Raw genomic sequence first — 24,931 nt, forward strand, 5'->3', positions numbered from 1 at the left:
TATTAATAAGGAGATGGCCCATCTGATGGGCAGAGTTGAAGCTCATAAAATCCATAACTCCGTAATTTCTGGAGGAGGTGTGGAGCGCCAGCAGTCTGCTCCACTGACGCTCTTCCTTCCTTTCCCACCCAGATAGAGCCAAGCTTTACCTTTAGCCCAGCGCTGCCGTTACTCTCAAGGCTCTGGAGAACAACTCTCACCGCGACATCGTTGGACTTTTTGGACAAACTTAACTCTCTGTAACCGGACTTTGGAAAAGCGAAGTTATGCGCCAAAAAGCGCGTCACTAGTCGTGGCGCTGCGTCGCCGTTCTGGATGCTGTCACCACGTTGATTCACACTCAGTCTGGATTATCACTGTTTTTCTTTTTTTCTTTCTTTCTTTTTTTTTTTTTTTTTTTTTAAGAATCAAAGTGGATTATGGGGTTCATGAGGATGTTGTGGCTGACTTTACTGTGCTTTGTGGAGTTGACAGGTAAAAGCTCATGTTAGCTCAACAGATTTTACATTATGTGTCTTATCGTTATTTCTTTTATTCTGTTCTTCTTTTTTTTAGGTAGGCTAATTTATTTTGTTTATGTTTTATTTCTCAAGTTTTTGCCTAAACCTTGAAAGTGTGTGTAGTTTACATGCTCACTCTTAAATGTAGACCAGTGTACGCTTGTGATGTTTTCAAGTCCTCACGACCTCCAGTGTAGCCGTCTGCGCCCTTTGGGAACAGGAGCTCATCCACGCTTCCTGCCATTGTTCCGCGGATCAGAGGCTAAATAACAGGACAGGGGATTCTGCTACCCACTCACGATATTAGTTTGGCGTACTCAGCTTTTTCTTTGGTCTGAGATTGTGTTCTAAGGACAAATCCATAGGCGTCTAAGTAGCATTATTGACATACAGACACGTGCCAAGTATGTGTTATGGTCGTGACAGGAGGAATGAAACTGCATTACATTCCCAGGTTCACGTCACGTCATAAAACTATTACTCAAGGACGAGTCTGATTGTGTTTATTGAGCGTGGCAGGGGTCCAGTCCACCTGCAGCGAATACAAGTTTATTTCTATATGAAACAGGCAGTCCAAGTCCAATGTCAGCTTTGAAGCAGCAGATTGCCTGTTCAAAGTTCAAACGTGATGTTTTTGCCAAATACAGCACATGTTCAGGGCTAAACACGTTGTCAGGGGTCGTCACTGTAAATAGGCTGTATTTTATTTTTTTAAGAAATTGTTCTTGTTTTATTTATTTTCTTTTATAACAGTGTGTAATTATAGTAAAAGTGAAAAAAAAGATGAAGAAGTACACACGTTTTAGTACAATAGTTGTGTTTGCAGTAGCGCTTGTCAGAAATATGCATTGCAGTATTTTGGTGGGGATTCTGCTTGACATGTTTCATAGTATGGCATTAAACTTCTATCTTACATTTATTCTTTTATTATACTGCAACTATTCTTCCATTCTTATTGTGAGTAGGGTCACCTCTCCAACCTGTAACGTGGCCTGGTATTACTTGTCTCTATTGGGGATTTGAAGTTTAATGCCATACTGTGGAGTTTTACAGGCAACCCAATAACATATAAAGTGAGACACTGCCTGCACACTTACTCCCAAACTGCATTTAATGAATGACAACGTTTCAATCAGTGGTTCTTCTTCATTCATTAAATGCAGTTTGGAGTAAGTGTGCAGGCTTTGTCTAACTTTCTATGTTCACTGTAGCAGCTTTGTACCAGTGATGTGCGTATACCAGGGGTCTCCAACCTTTTTTCTCTGGTGAGCTACTTTTAGAAAACAAAAATGCCAGAGAGCTACTCGTTTTAGTGACCACAACAAATCGAGACAATTATAAGAAAGAGGGCAAGCCTTAGGGGACAGTTAGACACTTATAAAACATAAATCATTGTCCATTTATTAGTGCACAAATGGTAATGGGCCTTTAATTAATCAAATTTTTGTTATTCAGCACAATCGTATAATTCCAAAATCCCTTGGTGAACTACTTGGAATGGGGTGGAGAGCTACTGGTTGCTCGCGAGCTATAGGTTGGAAACCCCTGGCCGTATACCTTTTATGAATCCAACAACATATACCAACAAGCAAGTAGCAGGCCCTCCAAAAAAGTTACGTAGTCCACCTTTAAAGGGCCCATATTACATCTGTCATAATGCTGTTTCCTCATCACAAACCTGGTGTTATGTTTTGCTTCATTCACACATTTTGAACTAAAGGTAAAAGGTAGCTCTTACCTTGAAAACTACCACTTGATATCAATGATATCGCGAAGTGGAACAGAGAATTTTAAGCAGAGAACATACATGAATGAAACAAAAAACAACTCCAGGTATGTTTTTGATGAGTTAACAACATTATAACATGGCTTGAAGCTCACAAGAGAACATTTTGTGAACATTTTTGTGTATATATAGGATATAGGACAATATAGGACCTTTAAATATTTTTGTTCATCATATTCCAATCTTCCTGTCCCACAGATGCTGTCCTTGACCTGACCATGACCGCTACAGCAGAGGTCACGGGCATCTCTCACTTCTCCATGTCCTGTATCAACGGAGAGCGCAGCCAGGTGCACGGTGCACTGGACATCCACAAGGCCAATCACATCATCCAGGTCCCCCACAAGACGTTCATCGTGGTGAGGCCGAGGCACAAGGAGGTGGTGGCCCGGGACTTTAAGGAGTGGGAGAATATCGGGATCTTCTACTGTGAATCCGCGCATGAGGGAAAGCTACCGGAGAAAGTGACCATGATCAACAACTCCAACGGTGGTTAGTGTCGACAGTTACTGCTCTACATCAAATATCATCTAGCTAATAAATCAGGATCAAAACTGGTGATTAGATTAGATTAGAATAGAGTAGAGACTAGTCAGGTACAATCAGGTACAAAACATTTTTTAAAACTTTGGCAAAAAGTGTTAGACAAGATAACTTAAAGATGGTTGTGAATAGAAGGAGACTGAGTGGCTTAAGAGGGTGATTCTTGTTCTGCTGCAGTAGGGGTAGTTGAGGAGTAATTTCTCTTGTGGGTCAGTTAGATTTGGTAAACTCCAGAAGGTGGCAAAGTGGGCAAGTAGGCAAGACTGTATGACAGCTCAATGTGTCAGAGCACACTGGGAGTTCCAGCTTCATCACTCTGGCTGACATTTTGTGGTCCCCATTGTTGGGAAGTAACTGAATACATGTAGAGAGAATATGTATTTTGTATGTATGTACTAATTTTGATTAACTGGATTAGTGGTACACTGCATTGGTGGTGCATGCAAAGATGATTTTCCTTCTCTGACCAGCGATACATAAATGCAATCGGAATACATTACAAAATACATTTTAATGCAGGTATTTAGTATTCTGTAACTACCGGTAAATTCATTTTCAAGGTATTCTTCCTGTCACTGTTGATCCCTTAAACGAATCACTGAACAGGGGAGGTATCCAAGTACGAGTCTCACTATTAAGCATCACCAGAGGCTATAGGACTGTGGTAAACTGACTATGGGAGGCTGAAGCAAGTGTCCCATGTATCTGAGTAATTTATGCCATGTGCTGTCTTAATTTTAATGTTATTAGGCAGCTGTGATCCCATCTGCAAACAAATATATCTGCAGGTACTAATAGGCCTGTCATGATAAATATATGGACTTATTGTTCAATATAAGAGAGATGTAACAATCATTTTGCCGTCAGTATTTATCATGGCTATATTTGTGGATATATATTTTTCTGTTCTATCATGAGATTTGAGCCGTAGAGAACTTCTATCTTCATTATAGATACTAACTAACTACTTAAGTGTTGCATTGTCACTTATTTATTGCACCTCATATTTTTTAACAATACTGTACATTTACAATACTTTTAGTGGAATAATTTTGCTATATGGAGTCAATATTATCGTTTGTCTTCTATATTTACTTCAGCAATATATCACACTTCAATTTTGTTGTCGTGACAGGCCTAGGTACCAGGGCAGTAGACGGGGAGGACAGAGGGGTCTGTTGTCCTGGGTCCCAGGGATTTAGAGCCCCAGAATTAAAGCCCCTTCTTGGACCCATGCCCCTAAATCTCTATTAATGTCGATGCTAGGTACTAATAAAGAAACATTGAAACTTGAGATTTGATTGGTTGAGAGGAAAAGGTGTAGGTTGTGATTTTCTTGAGTGTGTGAGGAGAGAAAGACAGTCTTCCAGTCTTCCATATTGAACATTAAGGCATCAGGCGGCACGGTTTTGTTATTACATTTTCAGGAACATTTCAACTGCAAGTCATGTTATGAAACTCAAGAGCGTGTCCTGTTCCAGAATTTATTTTCTATGGAGAGTGTGTTGCAATCGCATTCATACAAAGATGAAATTATGTGAGGACAGTGACAAACCCGAGTATAGGCGATGCTATATTTGTTCAATCTTGGGCCATGTGCTGTGAGTTTGTTTTGCCAATTCTCTTTCTCTTTGGTTACCACAGCCAGCTTTCTTCCCGCTCAACTCACCTTGACAATAAACAAAGGAGAAACAGCCAACATAAGCATGCAGCTGCTCAGTACACAGAAGAGAGATGTAACGTGGAAATACAATGGTAAGTACTTTATATTTATACGTTCAAACAACCAAAATATGTATAATCTTGCAGTTCTTTTGCTTTCCGGATCCAGGAAATTACTACTACATGACTCACTCAAACGAGGTGATCAATAGCACTGCTGTCCTCAATGTGGAAAATGCCACTTTTGCCAACCAGGGCATCTACAGTGCCAGCTTTGTGGGGGACAGTCCAGTGAATGGAGCTTGGATGAGGCTCATTGTCAGAGGTTAGTCAGTAGAGCATTCACTTCAATGTAATGCTTTATTTAGAAGTGCATAATGTAATTTTTCTGGTAAGGGGTCTGCCATTTGCTTGTCTCCATGGAGATGTTGTTGATTTGCTTTAAAGGTGTGTTGTGTAACTTTTCTGGAGGAGGGTCCATCAGATTCTTTCCTTCATGGAGATGTTATTGTTTTATCTGGAAAGTTTCACAGTGTGGTATTAAACCTTTCTATCGTCATGGAGACCAAACCAAACCAAGTTACAGAGACCTGAGATGTGTGGTGGGGCGACCCACATTCAAATGCCTTTTTTTCTAGGCATTTTTGAGCTATAAAACCAACAGTAATTGAATAAATGTAAGGTAGAGCTGCTTAATGTCATACTGTGGGCAAAGGAATTACATATCCAAAGAAACAATCAGGTGAAAGACCCCAAAAAGTTACATAGTGCACCTTTATGTTCCTCAGTTACTTATTTGTTTTGCATGTATTCATTACAGGTGTTTAATTGTCCACAAAAACTTGCAAATACTGTATGCGTCCTACTTGCTTACTTTGCATCTCCATGGAGACAAGCAAATGGTGTCTTCCAAACCAGAAAAGTTACACATTGCATCTTTAACATAATATATTCTTTCAGACTGCCCCAAAGACAAGTGGGGGTCGTACTGTGACCGGCAGTGCCCCGAGTGTCTGAACGGTGGAGTGTGTCACGATGCCGATGGAGACTGCATCTGCCCTCCAGGCTTCATGGGGATGCATTGTGAAATAGGTTTGTTTTTTATTTAAGATTTGAGTAATATTTGCCTCTGGCATTTCTGTGGCATTTGGAACCATGACACGTCAAATCACTGAAACAAACAGATGTGTAAGTTTTCCTTTGTATTATTGATCCCAGCCTGCAGAGAAGGAATGTTTGGTCAGAACTGCCAAGAGTCCTGCGGATCCGACCACAACTGTAAAGGGCTGCGCTTCTGCCTTCCTGATCCGTACGGCTGCTCCTGTGCTAGTGGATGGTTTGGGAAACACTGTGAGCAGGGTAAGGCAACAATCACTCCGATCTGTCCTCACAGTACACAGAAAACAGGAACTGAATGTAAACCAAATGTTTTGTTATTGTTAGCCTGTCACAGTGATATGTATGGCCCCGACTGTAAGCTGCACTGCAGGTGTCAGAATGGAGGAGTCTGTCATCGCTTTGGTGGATGCCAGTGTCCGTTAGGCTGGAGGGGTGAGCACTGTGACAAATCTGGTGAGTACCTTACTGAAAGCAATTGTATTAATGCACGCTATGTACACAACTTTTCTGGTAGAGGGTCTGTTATTTGTTTGTGTCCATGGAGATGTTTTTGCTTTCCCTGGAATCTTCACTGTATGGGATAAAACTAATTTATCTCCATAAATAGGTGATGTCTTCGGGACAAGTTACAGATCAGTTCTGTGGAGAGGCAACCTCATAGTAACCGTGCATATTTTTCATGGTGTTTATTTTAGCCATCAAAACACCTGTAGTGAAATGAATACCAGATAAATACATTTAATGCCACACTGTGAAACATTCCTGACAAAGCAATAGCATCTCCATTGAGACAAACAAGTGTCAGCCCTCTCTCCACTCACTCACTTTGCTTCATAAATCTTCTCTTTTCAGATCGAGTTCCACAAATCTTGGACTTAAATACTAATTTAGAGTGGAATCTGAACTCCAGCCCAAAGGTAAAGTGCACGGCCACAGGGAACCCTCTGCCCATCCACGACAGCTTTGAGCTCCGCAAACTAGACAGCATACAGATCAAGGTATGGACCATATCAAGTATTTTCTCCAAAATACAGGCAGCAATAACTCTTTTACAATCCAAAAAGTGTAACTAGATTTAAAGCATAGCATAAGAAAATGTAATTATATTTTGCCTTTCATCCAAGTGGAGTTTCTGTGTCTTTAAAACTAACTTGACTCCAGTGTTAATCAAGTTCAGAGGAAGTCGACAGCACAATGGTCTGAGTAGATAAGGCCATATCAGTCTGCAGAGAGCCTGTTCATTTAAGTGGGATACTGACTTTCCTTTTGTCCTTCTTTCTCTGCTATTTCCTTGCTAATTTAACACATCTCAAAATCAAGTTGCAAATACACAATTCCAAGTTGATTTAAATGTATTTTTGTAATGCTTTCCAGGCTAATCACACCATTCAGGACTCAAAGAAGAGCATAGCCATGTTCGAGATCCCCCGTGTGAAAGCGGACCAGGCCGGACAATGGGAGTGCAGAGTGTCCACTAAAGGAGGACATGACTCACGCAAGTTCAATCTCACTATCAAAGGTACACTGTCAAATACGGAAATACAGTATGTTTCCCATATTAAGCTATTTTCATATCTCTGTTGTAATGTTGTTTCCTCATCAGAAACATCCCTGGAGTTGTGTTTTGTTTCATTCACACATTTAACACACAAACTCTGGATATTTAGACTGAGTTCTTCTCTCAAGCCGAAAACACAATAAAGGGTTACTCAATCATGTGTGAATGAAACAAAACACAAGTCTAGTTTGTTTTTGATGAGATATCAGCATTGGCAACAAGGCTTAAAGCTCACAGGAGTCCGTTTTGCGTAATATAGGACTTTAAAACTTTTTTTTTTATTGATTAAGGCGAGGCGCTATCGTTTTTAAGCTTTTGGGTCAGTTTGCGCTTGACGTTGGATATCTTACATCTAAAGGAAATTGTAACTTCATATGCCATTTTCTGCATATATGCATTTCAAACAGAGTTATCCACTTAAAGTACCAGTCTTATACTTTACTTTTTTAATATTTAGCTTTCTACTGATCTGATACTGGTCTGTTGATGACTAATTCTTTGATTTATTTTAGTACATTTTAACCAAAAAGTATTCTTCCAGTGTTATCTACCATTTATTACCTCTGAATATTTTCTGTAGCTGGATGTGAACAAAATAACCCAAACGGTTTCAGAGTGATTGCAAATTTGGACTGTTTCCATAGCAATTAACGATTTATAAATATAACAAATTCTAATGTTTTTAGAATGGGGAAGCATCCTCAAAGTATTGCATATAACAAGAAGCCTAAACCCATGAATAAATTAAAATCTGTGTCTATAATTTATTCAGTAATAAATATTTCCATTTTCAACCATTTTTACACAAGTGCCTTACAGGAAAACAGTAAATGATTTTCCTCTTCACCTCCAGTGCCTGCCCTTAAACACTGATTGGTTTTCTCTGCTGCACAGAGCCCCCAGTGGCCATAACAGCTCCCAAACTGCTGAAGAGGTGGAGTAAGCAGCTGCTGGTGATGCCTGTAGACTCGTACAGAGGAGATGGCCCCATTGTGTCTATTAGACTTCTGTACAAACCTGTGGAGAACGGAGACTCCTGGTCCTCAATTATAGGTAAGAAATGGACTGTTTGGAAGAGCTTGTATTTACAGAGCATGTGGGACTCATTTTTTATTCCCCTCAAAATACAGTTAACAGTTAAAAGTGCACTGTGAAACTTTTCTGGTGGAAGTTTCCGTCAAATGCTTTTCTCGAAGATGCTATTGCTCAGTTTGAAATGTTTCACAGTATGGCATTAAACATTTCTATCTTCACGGAGACCAAATCAGACCAAGTTACAGGTCAGATATGCAGAGAGGCAATCCCGCTCACAGTCAGAATGGCTGTTTTTCTAGGTATATCTGAGCAACAAAACCATCCTTTGCTTAATGTCATACTGTGGAACATTCCAGGCAGAGCAGTTACATCCAAGCCAGTGACAGACTCCCAAGCAAAAAGTTACTCAATGCATATTTAAATAAAATGGACCCAGTGGAGTTATATAACTGTTATTTATCTTACAAATACCTACTAGACAACTTTGTATGAATAAAAGTTCAAACATTATGAGATGTTCTGGGCCAACATCAGTCAGTAAATAGTCGTATTACATTCAATTAAAGGCCCAACCAGTATATTGATTGATTACATGTCATAGACCCGATATCTGATATAACAAGTCTTCCTGGATCGGTGCTAGTATCGGCACATTCTTACAAAATACTCATTGATAGCTATGTACTTCATAAGATAAGCATAAGTAAGTAGTCATTGAAATGCTAAAATCTGAGAGTCTGGGGTAAAATGTAGGTAGTTACTGTGATGTAAACAGTTAACAGTCTAATTTAGTGTGTGTTTTACAGTTTATGTCATCTTAAAACAATGTGCAACTTAAAAAACTCCAGTTGCTTAATTACTACTGCTTCGTTACTCAACAGCAACAAAACAATGTGGCTAGAAATGATATTCCTCGTATAAGCAATAGCAGAAGTTTTGAGTGAAAACTGAGTTTAAAACTGTCTAAGAAGAAACCAGTTCAATGAATCATGCTGCCACAACCACAAATATCCAGTCATGAGAGATCCCTTTTATTCCCAATGTGTTTTATAGCTGCATATTTTCATTTCGTAATAAAACGTTTTCACTACCAATACCCATTACTAGATGGTACAGATTAACATTGTAATATTTTCATGTATTATGTCTGTGCAGTGTATAGTGACAAAGAGCCGATCAACCTGATGAACCTGAAGCCCACCACGCCGTACCGTGTGCGTGTGCAGCTGAGTCGGCCTGGAGAGGGAGGGGAGGGGGCTCTGGGTCCGGAGGCCATCATGGAGACCGACTGTCCTGGTAAACACAACACATAATAGGCTCTATTCACGCTTATGTCACAAATCAGGAAGACATTTGAAAAGATGTGATGACAACTTCCAGCAGGCTCTGTTCGCGGTAGTAAATCTGAGAAAATCTAGGATAAATGAGAAACTGGCCCAGTTTTCTTCATCTACATGTCATTGTAGCTTTCCGTTATGTTCAGCTAATCAACAATTACAACCATCGTTTTCATAATTCCTCCACTGACACACAACTCTGAGCGCACTGGGTACATGCAATTAGAAGAGATGAGGGCGCCAAATTCAAGATTATTCCAAACAGCTCATACATATGCAGTCTTCATTTAACTGCTGATGATATTTAGGCAAGTTGTGTTGGTAACTTTACCCGAGGTTTCTGACATAAACGTGAATAGAGCCTATATATACAATTACACATACTATACACAATTACTAAATACAGAATTTTTAATCATAGTTGAATTATTATTAATCTTCGTGAAAAATTTTACTTTTTTGTCTAGCAGTAGTTTTTTTGGTTGTTTTTTACACATTAATTCATGCAAGATGCTTTAGACCAATGGTTCACATCAAGTAGCCACTAAGAAAATATGGCATTCTGAGCATAACTGTGTCTAAAACAGGAAAATACGCTACAACTGAAGTCTGCGTACCACCAGAACAAGCTCAGGTACTACATTTTTGAGAACCACTTTAGTAGAGAGAACATTATAAAGGCTTAGAGCACCAGAAATGTTGAGATAAAAAGCCAATGGACTTAGGAAAAATGGTTATTGGTTAACAGGGATCTAAAATAAAGAATAAAGCTGTTGTGGTACAAATGGAAAGGCGTATGTTTTATACTTGTACAGTGTCTTAGGTCAAAGGTCATAGTGCGTAATCTAAATACACATAAAAACTTACATACATAACTTATCATACAGGTGTACTACATGTGAGCTGACCCTGTTTTCCATTGCCACAGAGCCCACAGTGCAGCCTGAGATTGACACCAGCGTAGTGGAGGGTCGTAACGTCACTGTGCACTGGCGTCTCCCTGGCAACACTGGCATCACCGCGGCGATGGCTAGTGGTTTCTTAGTGCAGCTGTTTGGCCCTCCGCCCGACAGCGTCAAACTTCAGGAGGAGACCACTCTGTTAAATGTGCTCTCCACCAAGTTCTACAACCTGCGCTACCAGCAGGACTACAGCGTGGTGGTCCGCCTCATTAACTGCAGCAGTCAGGGACCCCCCTCCAAGCCGTACCACTTCAGACTCTTCAGCCAGGGTAAATACATCAATTACGCTAAATATGTATAACTGCATATGTGTATAACTGCAAATGATAATACTTGATTAAAAATATGGTAAATACTATCTATTATCTTTTGCACATAAGCGTACTCAAGACTAATGTAGAGGAAAACCATTACTGTTACAGGTGTTTTTATTGCTCTAAAATATCTTGAAAAACATGCATTCTTACTGTATATGGGCTTGCTCTCTATAGATCTGATCTGTAACGTGGTCTGCTGGCATTAGGCTTGTCTCCATGAATCTCCAGATAAGTTTAATGACATACTGTGAGACATTCCAGACAAAGCAATCACCTCTCACAATAGAGACAAGCAGATTACATAGAGTATCTTTTTTTTTATTTAAACACTGTTCCTTATACTCAAGCCTAGGATAAGCCAAGAAACAAAAAAGGTCTCAGTTTCACTTTCTTTTGTTTCATTTGCCAATCCTTCCCACAAATATTTTAAACTGTCAGTGTTGGTTGTACTGATCCAATATCTGATACATGAACATCTGGTATGAAACATGTGCCTAAGATAAACTGACAGAATGTAGCATGCTCAGAGAATGGGAGAAAAATGTGAATATAAGAACCATTTACTTAGAACTACACAACAGTAACTGATGCTTGATGCACTTACTCTCTCTTAATGTTTAAACCACACTTTTTTTGTTTTTTTTTTTCTTATGTGCCCAGGCCCATCATCTCCACAAAATGTCCAAGCCCAGCCCCTGTCTGTGTCAGCTGTTCAGGTGAAATGGCAGCCCCCTGAGGACCCCAACGGAGGCATCATCAAGTATGTGATTGAGTATCAGCCAGTGGGCCAGGGCAGCCCGCACCCATGGGTGGACACAGACGATGGAAACAAGACCACCAAAGATGTGACTGCACTGAACGGCAGCACACTGTACCAGTTCAGAGTCAGAGCCTTCTCCAAAGTCCCAGGAGAGTGGAGCAAGTTTGTCCAAGCTAAGACTCAAGGAGAGGGTAAGAACTGTTCAAAAATACGATTCCTTTTTCCTGCCATCGTGTCCATGAGCAAGACTCTCCTTTCAAAACTTTCTCAGTATCTTTGGCGCTTTGGTAAGATTATGGTGTTGTGAATCAAGCCAGTTTTGATATAATGTATCTTTTATGATTCCTCATATTAACCAAAGACAGACACATCTCATTAAGGATTTGGTATGTAAGTTTTCTGGTGAAGGGTCCACCACCTGTTTGGTGATGCCACTAGGCCAAGTACAGGTCAGATCTGTGCATAGGCTAGCCCTCTTGCAGAAAGAATGTATGTTTTTCCAGGGTAAAGCAATCATCTCTATAGAGACAAATGATTCAATGTCCCCTGAATTCTGCGAAGTAGAACCACATATCTAGTGTTTTTATTATTTTCCCTAAAATCGCAGCGCTTTTATTTTCATGGCTGATAATAATCTCATAATTTTATTTTCCATTTTTCTCGATGTAATCCACGGTCTTGCTGTTTCTACAGGCCTGGACATTCTGATCCCAACCACCCAGGGCGTGAGCACAGGGAAGCCTCTGGGTGATAAGTACCAGCTCCTGATGGCCATCGTGGGCTCAGTTACTGTGACCTTTGTGACCATTCTCCTGGTGCTGCTGGCTCTGTTTTTCATTCGCAAAACTCTGCTCAACCGACGACGCACTTTCACCTACCAATCTGGATCAGTAAGTCCACAAAATGGCTAATTTATTGACTGGTCACCATAAAAATATTTCAACACTGATACAGATCACAGCAAGCGATGATACTGAAACAACTTTATGCCATTAACACAATGACCCTGAAGATGGATAATCCCAGTGAACTCTTTTCTAAATGTAATGTTGTCAAAACTTGAGCTACAATCAGTAAATCACAAAATGAAAGAATTGTTTGGTTTGGTTAGTATCTATATTGAGTTATTAAAGATACTTACTTGCATCGTCCTATAGAAATAAAGTTTGACTTGACTTGAACTTTGAGTGGCATGGGAGTTGACTGTGTTTATGAATATATTTATCAAAAGAGATTGTGCAAGAACCATTTTAAGATATGATGACTCAAATATGGTGCTTACTTCTGAGTGAGGCATTGTAACTTTTCAGTAACTTTATTATAACTACTAATAACTCCTATTTATTTTGTTACAGGGCGAAGAAACTATTCTGCAATTTAACTCTGGAACTCTGACCCTTACTCGAAGACCAAAGCCCACCCCAGAGCCCCTCACCTACCCCATCCTGGAGTGGGAAGATATTAAGTTTGAAGACGTCATAGGAGAGGGAAACTTTGGACAGGTCCGTACTTCAATTTAAAGGTCCTATAATACACAAAATTTACTCTTGTGAGCTTTAAATCATGTTAGAATATTATTACTTCCTCAAAAACATACCCAGAGTTGTGTTTTGTTTCATTCACAAATGTTTGAGTAACCCTTTATCGTTAGTCTGTCTACAGCGCCAAAGCTCAAAATGCTTTGTTCCACCGTGTGCTATCATGAAGTGGCAGTTTTCAAATTAAAAGCCAATTTACTTTTTGTTCAGTAAAGATTGGCATTTCCAGGTCTGAAATAATCCAAATGATTCAAGTGAAGGGTGTCGGGAGTTTAAGAACACAGAGGAGCACTTACTAATTATGCAGGGTTTGTGTGTTAAGCATGTGTGAATGAAACAAAACTTAAGTATAATACATGTAAATACATTTTCTTATAATTTGTTCCTGACATAGTAACTAATAATGAGTTCTAAACCAGGTCATCAAAGCAATGATCAAGAAAGACGGCAACAAGATGAGTGCTGCCATAAAGATGCTAAAAGGTAAAATTAAGATGAAGGGATGGGCAGATAGTCACATTTTGTTGCATTCAAACTCAGAATATCTACTGTAGTATGAACTGTTAACACTACAAAAGCTGCAAAACCAAATGAATTATGAAACCACGACTTGCATAAATAATATTTATCCAAAATATCAAAACCATATATTTATTCATTTATGTAAATATTCTCCACCCATGTTCTGATGTAAACACACAGCTTCTCGGCCGATCAAATCTTTTCATTTAAAAAAAACTGAAGTGTTGAGTTGGCACAGTAGCTCTCCTCCTCCTTTAATGAATTGTTTTGTGCTGATGGTTTTCCTCAGAGTACGCCACGGAGAATGACCACAGAGACTTTGCCGGTGAGCTGGAGGTGCTCTGTAAACTGGGGCAACATCCCAACATCATTAACCTGATCGGAGCCTGTGAGAACAGAGGTAAGGGAGACACCTAGTGGCCGCTGGCAGCTGTTGGTCATTGTTTTATTTACGTCACAAAGGGATATGTTCACATGTTTGGCCCTGGTTTGACCCCAGATTAGTCCGGATGTAGACTTGGGTTTGCCATAATTGTCAGTCGTAGTTGTAGTCCAGGTTTAATTCCAGGTTTAGTCCCAGTTTTGATGTGGCAATGCATATTTGAGAAACCGTGTACTTTCCTGCCCTCACAGACTCAGAAAATGTCTGTTTTCACCTACCCCCTATGTCCACTCACTGCTATGTCCATACTTGACATTTTTCAACAATACAAAGATATAAATACAAATTTGTTGCTTGCTATGGTGAAATGGTACTGTGAGATGGCAAAGACCTGCAGTTTTGTACAGGAAGTCAATAGACATGCTTCTATTATTAAACAGTTTTCGATTCATATTTTGGTTTAAAATGTACAATGAAAGTAAAATTCTGGTCTACCTATTATAGTTTGATACTAAATACAGAAAAAAGGCATAATATGTCTCCTTTAATATTTCCATATCCCTATTATAGAATTAGAGTGCTTCTTACATCTTTGTTTATGGAGATTTTGTGATCCTGAACTATTGCTCTCGTCTCGTTTGCTGTGATCTGCAATTGGAGATCCCCTGTACAAGTCCAGTGTAAATAGTCCCTGTCTGCCAGTATTAGTAGTGTGATTGGTCCCTGCTGCAGTGGCGTGTTTTCTTGAATTTAAATCAGGTTTCCACATCACTAACTGTTAACACTGAGGATTACATTTCCAGTTTTTACGTTGTTTTAATCAAGTTGGTTTTGTTTGATCAGGGATTAGGGACATCTGAGATTGGATTTAATTAGGGAAATTACAACAATGAAAACATGACAAACCCAGATAGATCTTAAAATAAACATTCAGTTAATTCTCTGTCTCGGCTCTGTTTTTGTTTTATTCTGTAAACTTGTGTGGTTTTACAAAATCAGTGCACACAAAGATACAAAATGACATCAAACGTACTGTTCAAAGCTGCATTTGCTGGACTTTAGACAAAAAGGATTTTCAGGAAGAACCATATTTTTTAAATAAACCACAGAAGACCTTTGTGTATCATTCTTGGATTGGTTTACTATTTGTTCTTTTATTTTCAAACGTACTTACTTTCTTATTGTCTAACAGTACGACAATGTTTTTACAAAAATATTTTAACAAACAACTGAAGTATTTTAGCAATCTTTTCAAGGCTGGCTCAGGGGTACACACGTCTCACTTTCATTTAGTCCAAAAGACCTGTTTTCCCCAAGTATTTAGAATAAACAATACAGTATGTAGATCATTATTTTATATATTGATTCTCATAAACCATATTATTGATCTAAGCTGGTTCAATAATGGCAATAAGCATAAATAAGATCTCCTGTTCAAAGCTGCAGACCATAAATGTATGAATGACCCTAATAATTGCAAGGAAGTACAGAGCAGGGAGTGGAGATATGGCAGACAATAGGTGAAAACAGAAATAAAAGTCTTTTTCTTCATAATATGTCTCCTTTGAGAGCATTTTAGAAGTACACATTTTTTTACTTTGGGTGGAAGCACTATTTCCCAAATCCAAATCCACTTTATTTCTATAGCACATTTCACAAACAAAGCAGTTTCCAAAGCACAGAGATCATAAAATGAAGACCACAAAAGGATAAAATGCTAAAATTTGGCCATACCAGTCCTAAAACAATAAAACCACTAAAAGCAAATAAAAGCAAAAACCATAAAAATCATAAAATAGCAGTAAATAGTTAAATAAATAAAAGACACAGAGGACCACACAACTCACGTGATGTTAAAAGCCAGAGGTTTCTAGAGAGTTCTAGAGTTTGGGGCTGGCCACAATGAAGGCCCAGTCCCCCCCTGGTTTTAAGTCTCGTTTTAGGCACCACGAACTAGGCTGGTCCTCAGACCTCAGAGCACACGCGGGTGTAAATTTGGATGAGGTCCGGGACATACTGTGGGGCCAGTCCATTCAAAGCTTTAAAAACAAACTAATACAATTTTAAAAATCAACTCTAAAACGAAATGGAAGCCAGTGCAAAGACGCTAAAATTGGGGTAATGTCGTCACGTTTTTTGCTCCAGTTAAAAGGCGCACAGCAGAATTCTGGACCAACTGTAAGCGAGCGTCTAAACGAGAGGAAATAAAAGCATGCATGAGCTGTTGAAATTATTTAAAAGATAACAAAGGTTTAATTTTAGATAAAAGCCGCAAATGATAAAAGCTAGATTTTACAGCCGCATTTACTTGTTTGTCAAATTTAAAATCACTGTCCATAGTAACACCAAGGTTGGTGACAGATGGTTTTATATGCTGTTTCAGTGGGCCAAAGTCAGTGACGGGGTCGGTATTGTCAAACACAATGACTTCAGTTTGCCTTCATTAATACATAAAAAGTTGTGGGCCAACCAATCCTTGACCTCACTAAGACACTGAAGGAGAGGTGTCAGGGGGGAAGAAGCAAGTTTCCAAAGAACATATAGGAAAGCATACACTAACATAGGTTTTAGTAATGGATTCAGCGATTGAATTAATATGGATTGTAATGTACAGCCCAAAACTAGCACAACAGGTAAAATGCAGAGGACAAATCCCCTACGGGGACAATAAAGTGTACTTGAACCAAGGACTGTATATTTATGACCTTAGCATATCTTAATTGGCAAATTCAAATGAGGATTGCTTTGCTACTACCACAAACGCACAAACGTTTTTGTGAACATCAACGTTTTTATGTGGATGTTATGTTTTCTAAAGATAAACAAAACTAAATTGAACCTTCAACCTCATCACTGAAAGAAACAATCACTAACATGGTCACTATGCATCACAGCTCTTGTTCAGAAAGTAAAAATCACAGCATTATCAAACTCCATGTTTTCCTAACATAACCACTGTCTGTTTTTTAGGCTACCTGTACATCGCCATTGAATACGCCCCCTACGGAAACCTGCTGGATTTCCTGAGGAAGAGCAGAGTGCTGGAGACTGACCCTGCCTTTGCAAAGGAACATGGGACTGCCTCCACCCTCACCTCTCAACAGCTGCTGCAGTTCGCTGTAGATGTGGCCAATGGGATGCACTATCTGAGTGACAAACAGGTAGGGCGTACAACTAAACCATATTAAAGTTGTTAAATACTTTCAGATTTCTTATGTCATTGTTTGTTTTCTTACCAGTTCATACACAGAGATTTGGCTGCCAGAAATGTGCTTGTGGGGGATAACCTTGTAGCGAAGATAGCAGACTTTGGCTTATCCCGAGGAGAGGAAGTTTATGTCAAGAAAACAATGGTGAGTTCAGCCTGGAGCTTTGGGATCTCATATTCTGACTTCATTTCTCTTATCTAATTAAAATTGTTTAGGTAACTGTAACTTTATTCCTCTCCACCCTTTTTAGTTCTTTTGCATTTGGCCTTATTTTTGCATTAGATTGTTTAATTTTTTCCACTAGAGGGCAGTAAAAAGGTGAATGTATTTTGAACTAATACAGTATTTGTTAGTTGTAAACTTGCGAATGGAATGGGTAGTAAGTAAACTCATCAACTTTTTGTATTGATGTTACATTCTGCTTTTCTTGATGTTCAGGGTCGCCTTCCTGTGCGCTGGATGGCCATTGAGTCTCTAAACTACAGCGTGTACACGACCAAGAGTGATGTGTATGTAACTTTTAAAGATTCGTAGTATTGCGTTAGTTATCTGACCAGCGTTCAGTTACCAAATTCTTTTAAAAGTGAAACTTTTTTGGTGGAGGGTGTGTCTGCCACATGCAGATGAGACTTCTGCTTATTAGACACATTTACAGGAGATGTAGTTTTATTTCATTGTGGGGATGATTAAGACATTGCTGTGTCGTTATGTGGAAATCATCTGAATTAGAAACATAAAAAATATGTATATGTTTTATATATACTGCTTCCAAAATTGCATATTAAATGATTGTGGTAATTTAATATATAATAATTTATGTGTTTTTAAGCTTAAATAAATATAGTACAATAATCTATATAAATATATAACTAATAATAATCACAAAAATAATGTTAAAGTGTGAATTCTTGAATACACATTAATTATATTGTGTAAATACAAGAGTTCCATATGAAAATGAGTCAATCTGTAGTTCTTATTTTACACTTGAAACAGTGAACAGTTCTTTTAGTTATCTGACCAGAGTTCAGTAACTTCATTCTTTTAAATGTGCACAATGTAGCTTTTTGGGTGGAAGGTCTGTCACCTGCTTTTGCTGTGTTTTGTTGCATTCTTAAAATAAGTGAGGTTGCTTATCTATAGATCTGACCTAGTCTTGGTAAGTCCACCTGTTCGTTTCCAGGAGAGGGGTTTAATGCCATACTGTGCAACCTTCTAGTCAATTTGGCCTTATTTTTGCATTAGATTTGCACCTTAAATTACATTAAGCAACTTCAAAAAGATACATACAAAAAACAAGATTCATATTGACTGAGATTCACGAAAATGCAAAGAAAACAATTGGAAAATAACAACTCAACATTCCTCATCACTGTTGGGGTGGCAGTAGGGTGTGGGAGATAGGACACTCTGAGCACGAGTTAGTTTGTTAACTGAGACATTAGCAATTGCCAACCAGGTTCTATTTATATACAGCAAAGAAGAACACAACCAATAAGACAACCAATGGAAGAGTGCCTAGCTAGCAGTGGTAAACAAGATACCAGATACCAGACAGACAGATACCAGATATCATACAAAAGACCTCAGAAAAACAAATTCAGAGGAAGGCAGCAGCGCAATGCAATATTTGTGTGGTCCACAAGCCTACCACATGCAGACAAGACTTCTGCTTTTTAGAAACAGATAACAAGAGATGTGGTTATATTTCATTGTGGTGATGATTTAGACACTGCTGTCTTTGTATGTGGAAATCATTTGAATTAGCTACGTAAAGAATGTGTTTAACTTCATTTTACATATACTGCTTACAAAATTGCATATAAAATAATTGTGATATTTTAATGGAATAAGTTATGTGTTTTAAAGTTTAAATACATATAACAGTATAAATATAATAGAAACAAATAAAAAAATAACTAATAATAAGGACTAAAATAATATTAAAGTGTCAATTAAGGTGTGAGTATGTATATACTGTGTAAATCAGGGGTGCTCAATACATCGATCGCGATCTACCAGTCGATCGCCGTGTCTCGTCTCGGACTCGCGTTTGGACTCGGTCTTGTCTCTCACTCAAGGTCTGACACTCAACAAGTGCGATCATATTTCATTACGGCCGCTGCTGTTGGCAATAAACTTGTAGCGGGGTGCAGGAGCGTGTGGGGCGTCTCAGTGCAGCCTGTGCGCTCAGTGCAGCCCGCGGAGACTCTACAGCACATCATAATACACACGCTCCCTATGCATGGCTTGTCTGCAACAGTGTGTGCCCTCGTGTACCAGCGTGCATCACAGGGCAGGTTAAACTTCCTTAACATCCTACCTGTCCATCTGCCTCACGTCAGCACGCCGCCCCTCACCTTTTCACGCTCTCGCTCCTTCCTGCGTACAGCGAACACAAGCCCCTCCCACAGTGCGCTGATTAGAAGACCAAGACGAAACATGAAGCAAAAACAAGTCTAAATTTGTGTGTTGGCACAAAGCAGGTCTACAGCAGAGGGCAGACCTACAAAACAGACCTACTGCCACATTTGGCTGAAGTTTACCTAACAAAAGTGCACAAATGCATCTGTGTTTGTCACGATGTGCGTTTGGTTTGGTAAACGTGTAGAGGCTGGTAAATATCACTGCAAAACCAGAAAATAATTCAACTCCAGTTTGGAACTTTAAAAAACAGGTTTAAAAATCTTCCTTCTTTTTTCACAGTTTTGTGTAAAGTGCCAGAGGAAGTTCTCTTAAAGAAGGGGTTCTCAAACTGTGGGTGAGGGTCCAAAAAAGGGGCACAGAGTGTTTCAGTGCAGTTTGCTTGGCTTTGTATTAGGTAGATCATTATGACTTAGTCGTTTTGTAAGTAGCTCACATGCTGAAAAAGTGTGAGCACCCCTGGTGTAAATACAGGAGCTCCATATAATAAAGAGTCAATTTGTAGTTCTTATTTTACACTTGAAATAGTGAATAGTTCCCCTGATGTAAAATAATGCAATAAAAAATATAGTAAAATATAATAACTGCCAGCCTGTGTTCTCTAATACATACAATTGTTGCCAATGTTTCAGATGGTCATTCGGTGTTCTTCTTTGGGAAATAGTGAGTCTAGGTGAGTACTACAGTATGATAATATAGGGTGGCCATTTGTCAACTAATATTAACATTTTTGGGCTGGTGTTTTTAGGTGGCACGCCATATTGTGGTATGACATGTGCTGAACTCTATGAGAAACTACCACAAGGATACAGGATGGAGCAACCCAAAAACTGTGACGATGAAGTGTAAGTACCTTTTACCTTTCTAAGTAACTTTTCTGAGTCTACAAGCGACAAAAGCTTTGCTGACCATAGTAAATTACTTTTTTTGTTTGAAGCACTATTACCTTTTCTAACTTTTAGTCTGTTCCTAAAAATACCAGTTAGTTTACATTATTCTATGCTTTGTTCCTTCAATTACCTTAACTTCAAGTATAAATCAGATTAAAGTCCAGTTACTTTTACAGTTACATGAACTTGAATACAACTTTCCCCCAAAATATTACTTCTTGAATCATTAGTACTACTCCTAGTTGAGTAATATTATCTTAAAGTAACAGTACTCTTACTTGAATATCATTTTTGAGTACTCCATTTCTGTTGTGTATTTGCAGTTATGAGCTGATGAGACAGTGCTGGAGGGACAGGCCTTATGAGAGACCACCCTTCTCTCAGATCTCAGTGCAGCTCAGCAGGATGCAAGAGGCCAGGAAGGTAAGTCATCACAGCTATTTGCAATAGTAAAAAGGAAATTAGTTTGTTTTGAAATACTTCTGAAGAAAAAGCTGTGAAAACTGATTGTCTGCCTTTAAACTCCCCGGACACTTCCTCTAATCTGTCCCAGGCCAATCAATAGATGTAACAATATTCAAATGTAACTCACAGCATTGGCACAGTTTATTAAGGTCTCATAGTATCATATCATACCATAGACTGTATATAAATGGACATAGCTGCCACATTCCCAATAGGAAGTGAACATGGGGGCGCTTTTGGCTCCATGAACTCCAATTGACTTTACTTTGAAAAAATGTCGACCCTCTCTCTGTATCTTCTGCTGTGAGCCTCGCCATTTTTGTCTTAAAATTTACCCAGCCTATACGATCCTGGTGTTTTTTCACTATTTTCCTTAAATAAATTCCTACTCCTAATATGGAACTGGGCTCCAAATTCCTAGCTTCATGAACTAAATTTGACTGGAGCCTATAATACGCTACTGGTGACGTCGCACTCCCTTAGGCCACTTCTTTATACAGTCTATGTATCAATAACGTTGGCCTCAATATTGTGCATTACTATTAAATTATAAAGAACAAGTAGGTGTTCAAAATAAAACCTCTTCACATTGGCTACATGGGCCCAGAGCAATCATTATCTAAATATACTTTCATCTGCATTTTATATAGCTAAAATGCAATCAAAATGGTATACAGAATAGGTTAAAAACACTAATAAATTAAACAGCCTCATCTTTTGTCAGTATTGTCACTTGAATACAACTTGAATACAACTTTCTTTGTCAGGCTTACGTCAACATGGCTCTGTTTGAGAACTTCACCTATGCTGGGATCGACGCCACCGCTGAAGAGGCCTGACTACCAGCCCCCCCAGACTCTAGGACGCCCCGTAGCCCCACCAGGAGGAGCCGAGGCTGGGCACCGCGCTACTGCCACCCACCTCTCCATCAAGGCAGGAGAGGCAGGCGCTCCACCCGGACTCGAAGCAGCCAGCATTAGGACTAGAACTGTGATAGGACACTGTACAATGACATGAGGACATTTTGGGGTTGGTCTTGGATGCTAGTTGGAAATTTGCTGGTACAAGTGTGAATGCTACAGAAGAGCTATGGGATGGAGCTATGTGACACCAAAGAGTCTGAGGGGAGGATGTTAGCAAAGACATTTTTATAACAACAAAAACTGTGAATCGCGTCGATCAAGTTCAACACACATTGTAGCACTTAACAGTTTTACTATCATTGTTTGTTAGACTGTACTTTTGCATACCACTGCCATATGAATGTACTGTATGTAAACTACTACTACTATATGTATTTGTATGTTTTAGACCAGTTATATGCCTCATATTATTTTGTACTATTTCATAGAAGGGTCAATACTAATTTTGCTGAACTGAACTTTTACACTTTAAAGGTGTACTATGTAACGTTTCTGGTGTAGGGTCTCCCACTCACTTGTCTCTCCATGCAAATGTTATTGCTTTGCCTAAAATGTCCCATAGTAAGATGAAACTCATCGATCTTCATGGAGACAAGCAAGCGTCATCACAGAGTCAAGTTAAGATAAAATCTGTGGTTAAGTTACTGGTATTGACGCAGCTAAGTCGTCATAGTGTTGTATAAAGGAAATACCCACAGTGGAAGATAACATTGTTGAACTGAGAGTCTCCTGCAGCTCATGAATTTACATATTGCAGTTGCACTTTACAACACAGTAATATCAAGGTAATAGGATGAAGACAGCATGTTAACTTGGAATTAAGCCAGGACTAAACCAAACCAAGTCTATGTCAAGACTTAAATGGCCTCAAACCAAAAGCCAAACCAGAATATGTGTAAATGTGCCTGGAAAAGTGCAGTGTCAAGTAGGACACGTCTGTCATTCAACGTAATGTTATGGCAACGTGATTAATCCCAACTATAATACAGTGTGCAGACTGCAAACTACTAGGAAACATGGTTAGTATTTTCTATAGGCTATAATATGTTCTGCTATAGTCCTGGTTAAGTCCTGGTCTAGTCTAGGTTAAGTACTGGGTTTAGTCCTAGTTTAGTCCCAATTATGATATGCTTGTGCAAGTGTGAACGCACCCTCGGTTACTGTGGTGTGAAGTAAAGTTGGATTCAAATTTCTTATGAATAGTTGCATTATGCTGTAACTGTAGTTTTGTGGGGGGGTTTTTTTATCATATAATTGCAGTTATCTTTCACTGTTGCTAAGAATGGTGAGCATTGCTTGTCAGTTCACTTTAACCTACGCTATGATATGAAATTGAGTTCTCTAATCATTAAGATGAACTGACTGTCCTCTGTAAATGTAATTACTGTAATACTTGTCTATTAGCACCATATGGTGAAGTCACGTAAATGTTCATGCATTGTTGCAACTTTTTTTTACATAAACTGTCCGTTATGGCATTGTACCACAACTACTTGTAATCGAAGTGTTCTCATATTTATATCAATGTTTGCTGCACATATTGAAAAACAAAAGCTTTAAAGTCCATGTGGCAGAACATTAGACTATTCAATTCACTTTTTTACATTTTGGTGAAGTTTATAATTTGACTTTCTGGTTGGACATGGGCAGCAGACATGAATATGCAGAAGTTTTGGCCTTTGTTTACATTATGGTTCTGGAATTAACTGTTACCTAGAGTAGAAAAGTAGATATTAACGCCTTATTATGGTGTTACTGATTATGATTATGATTATGATTGTGGTCTTAATGATTTTTTAATCTGTCTGAAAAATTACTTCCTTGTAAAGTGTGGATGGAGTTTTCGATAGTGTTGTCACAATACTAAAATTTCAAACGCAATTTCGATGCTAAGGAATAGACTCAATACGCAACACCGATTTCAAAATCACAGTTATAATTTAAAAACTTTTTATTTAGACAATAGAAAATTATTTATATATATTATATTGTACCATGTAGCCTTATATCTTTGTAATCCCTCAATCGTCCAGGTAGGTTCGATAGTGGTCCATGAGTGTATATTAATCTATGTGCTCTTATACTTCATTCTGATACAGCTCAACATCATACAAAAGTTATTCAGGAAAAGTAAATTTCTGTCCTGTGAAAGCGACATTTTTAGTATTGATACCTGCTCAAATGAGTATCTAGTTTCAATATACTAGTTTTAGTATCGATCCTGTTTTCAATAGTTTTGCCAACCGTAGTTTTCGGTGTTAATGGCATAAATAAATCAATTTTAAAACTCCACTACTTTTCTTTTCAACTATCCCTCAGACCAAGTAATAGTAAAAAAACAAAACAAAACAAAAAAAACTGAAAACCCATCATATGCAAGTTAACTACTGTTGAAGTTTAGTGTTTTTGTCTTGAAAAGGTGGAAATGACAAACCTAACCACAAGCAGCTCGTCTGGGGCCAGTGTCGGTGCGGTGAGCTCACAGCTAGTTTCTGCTCCTCCTGCACAGAGCTGATCTGTCACTGTGCTTCCTCCAAAGACCACCACCGGGCCAGAGATGCCAGTCAAACACTTCCTGCTGCTCCCAAAAACACAAAGACAGAGAGATTTAGAGGGTCACGTAGATTACTAGAGGGTTTACTACTTAAGAGGGTCATGTAGTTTAGAAATAATTTCCATTGTGGATAAATAAAGTCTAAAAGTGTCATGCTAGTAGAAGCTATTTATCAGTTTTGCAAAAACATCAACAGGATTTAACTCTTTCGTTTTGCCACAGAGATGTATTTGTGGATGAAACTTATCATGAAGGTTGTGTCAATGAGGTTTTTTTTAGGTGAAATCTTTTGCAATTCCATCAAGCATCTGAGTAAAGCATTTTAGTTTATATTTTAGTACAATATATAATATTTTAGAAGCAACAAATTGTAGACACAAATATTATAAAAAACATGATTCGCAATGTGGGCTCTAGTAGAATTGAATGAAAAGAGAAGTGAAAT

The 24,931-nt window shown here is 38.7% G+C and overlaps 1 protein-coding gene across 1 annotated transcript; it reads left to right on the forward strand.

The window, feature by feature from the left end:
* tie1 (tyrosine kinase with immunoglobulin-like and EGF-like domains 1) lies at positions 1-24,372 on the forward strand. Its single transcript, XM_020938057.2, has 24 exons — positions 1-474; positions 2,485-2,778; positions 4,474-4,584; positions 4,661-4,816; positions 5,452-5,583; positions 5,710-5,850; positions 5,935-6,063; positions 6,463-6,608; positions 6,985-7,129; positions 8,063-8,221; positions 9,359-9,499; positions 10,469-10,771; positions 11,480-11,770; positions 12,273-12,469; positions 12,935-13,081; positions 13,537-13,600; positions 13,929-14,039; positions 16,992-17,182; positions 17,261-17,374; positions 17,669-17,739; positions 20,287-20,327; positions 20,403-20,499; positions 20,868-20,967; positions 21,777-24,372. Exons 1-24 carry the CDS (start codon positions 420-422, stop codon positions 21,846-21,848), a joined length of 3,408 nt encoding a protein of 1,135 aa, XP_020793716.1. The 5' UTR covers positions 1-419; the 3' UTR covers positions 21,849-24,372.
* Positions 24,373-24,931: the final 559 nt, after the last annotated feature.

Source organism: Boleophthalmus pectinirostris, unplaced genomic scaffold (assembly GCF_026225935.1).
Source record: "Boleophthalmus pectinirostris isolate CB_2022bp ecotype Guang Dong unplaced genomic scaffold, ASM2622593v1 HiC_scaffold_7, whole genome shotgun sequence".
Lineage (NCBI taxonomy): Eukaryota > Metazoa > Chordata > Actinopteri > Gobiiformes > Gobiidae > Boleophthalmus > Boleophthalmus pectinirostris.

Excerpts from the sequence above, each read along its gene's own strand:
- tie1 (XM_020938057.2), top strand. The coding sequence starts at position 420 with ATGGGGTTCATGAGGATGTTGTGGCTGACTTTACTGTGCTTTGTGGAG. Across the intron at positions 10,772-11,479 it reads CTTCAGACTCTTCAGCCAGG|GCCCATCATCTCCACAAAAT; the intron begins GTAAATACATCA and ends TTATGTGCCCAG. Across the intron at positions 13,601-13,928 it reads TGCCATAAAGATGCTAAAAG|AGTACGCCACGGAGAATGAC; the intron begins GTAAAATTAAGA and ends GGTTTTCCTCAG.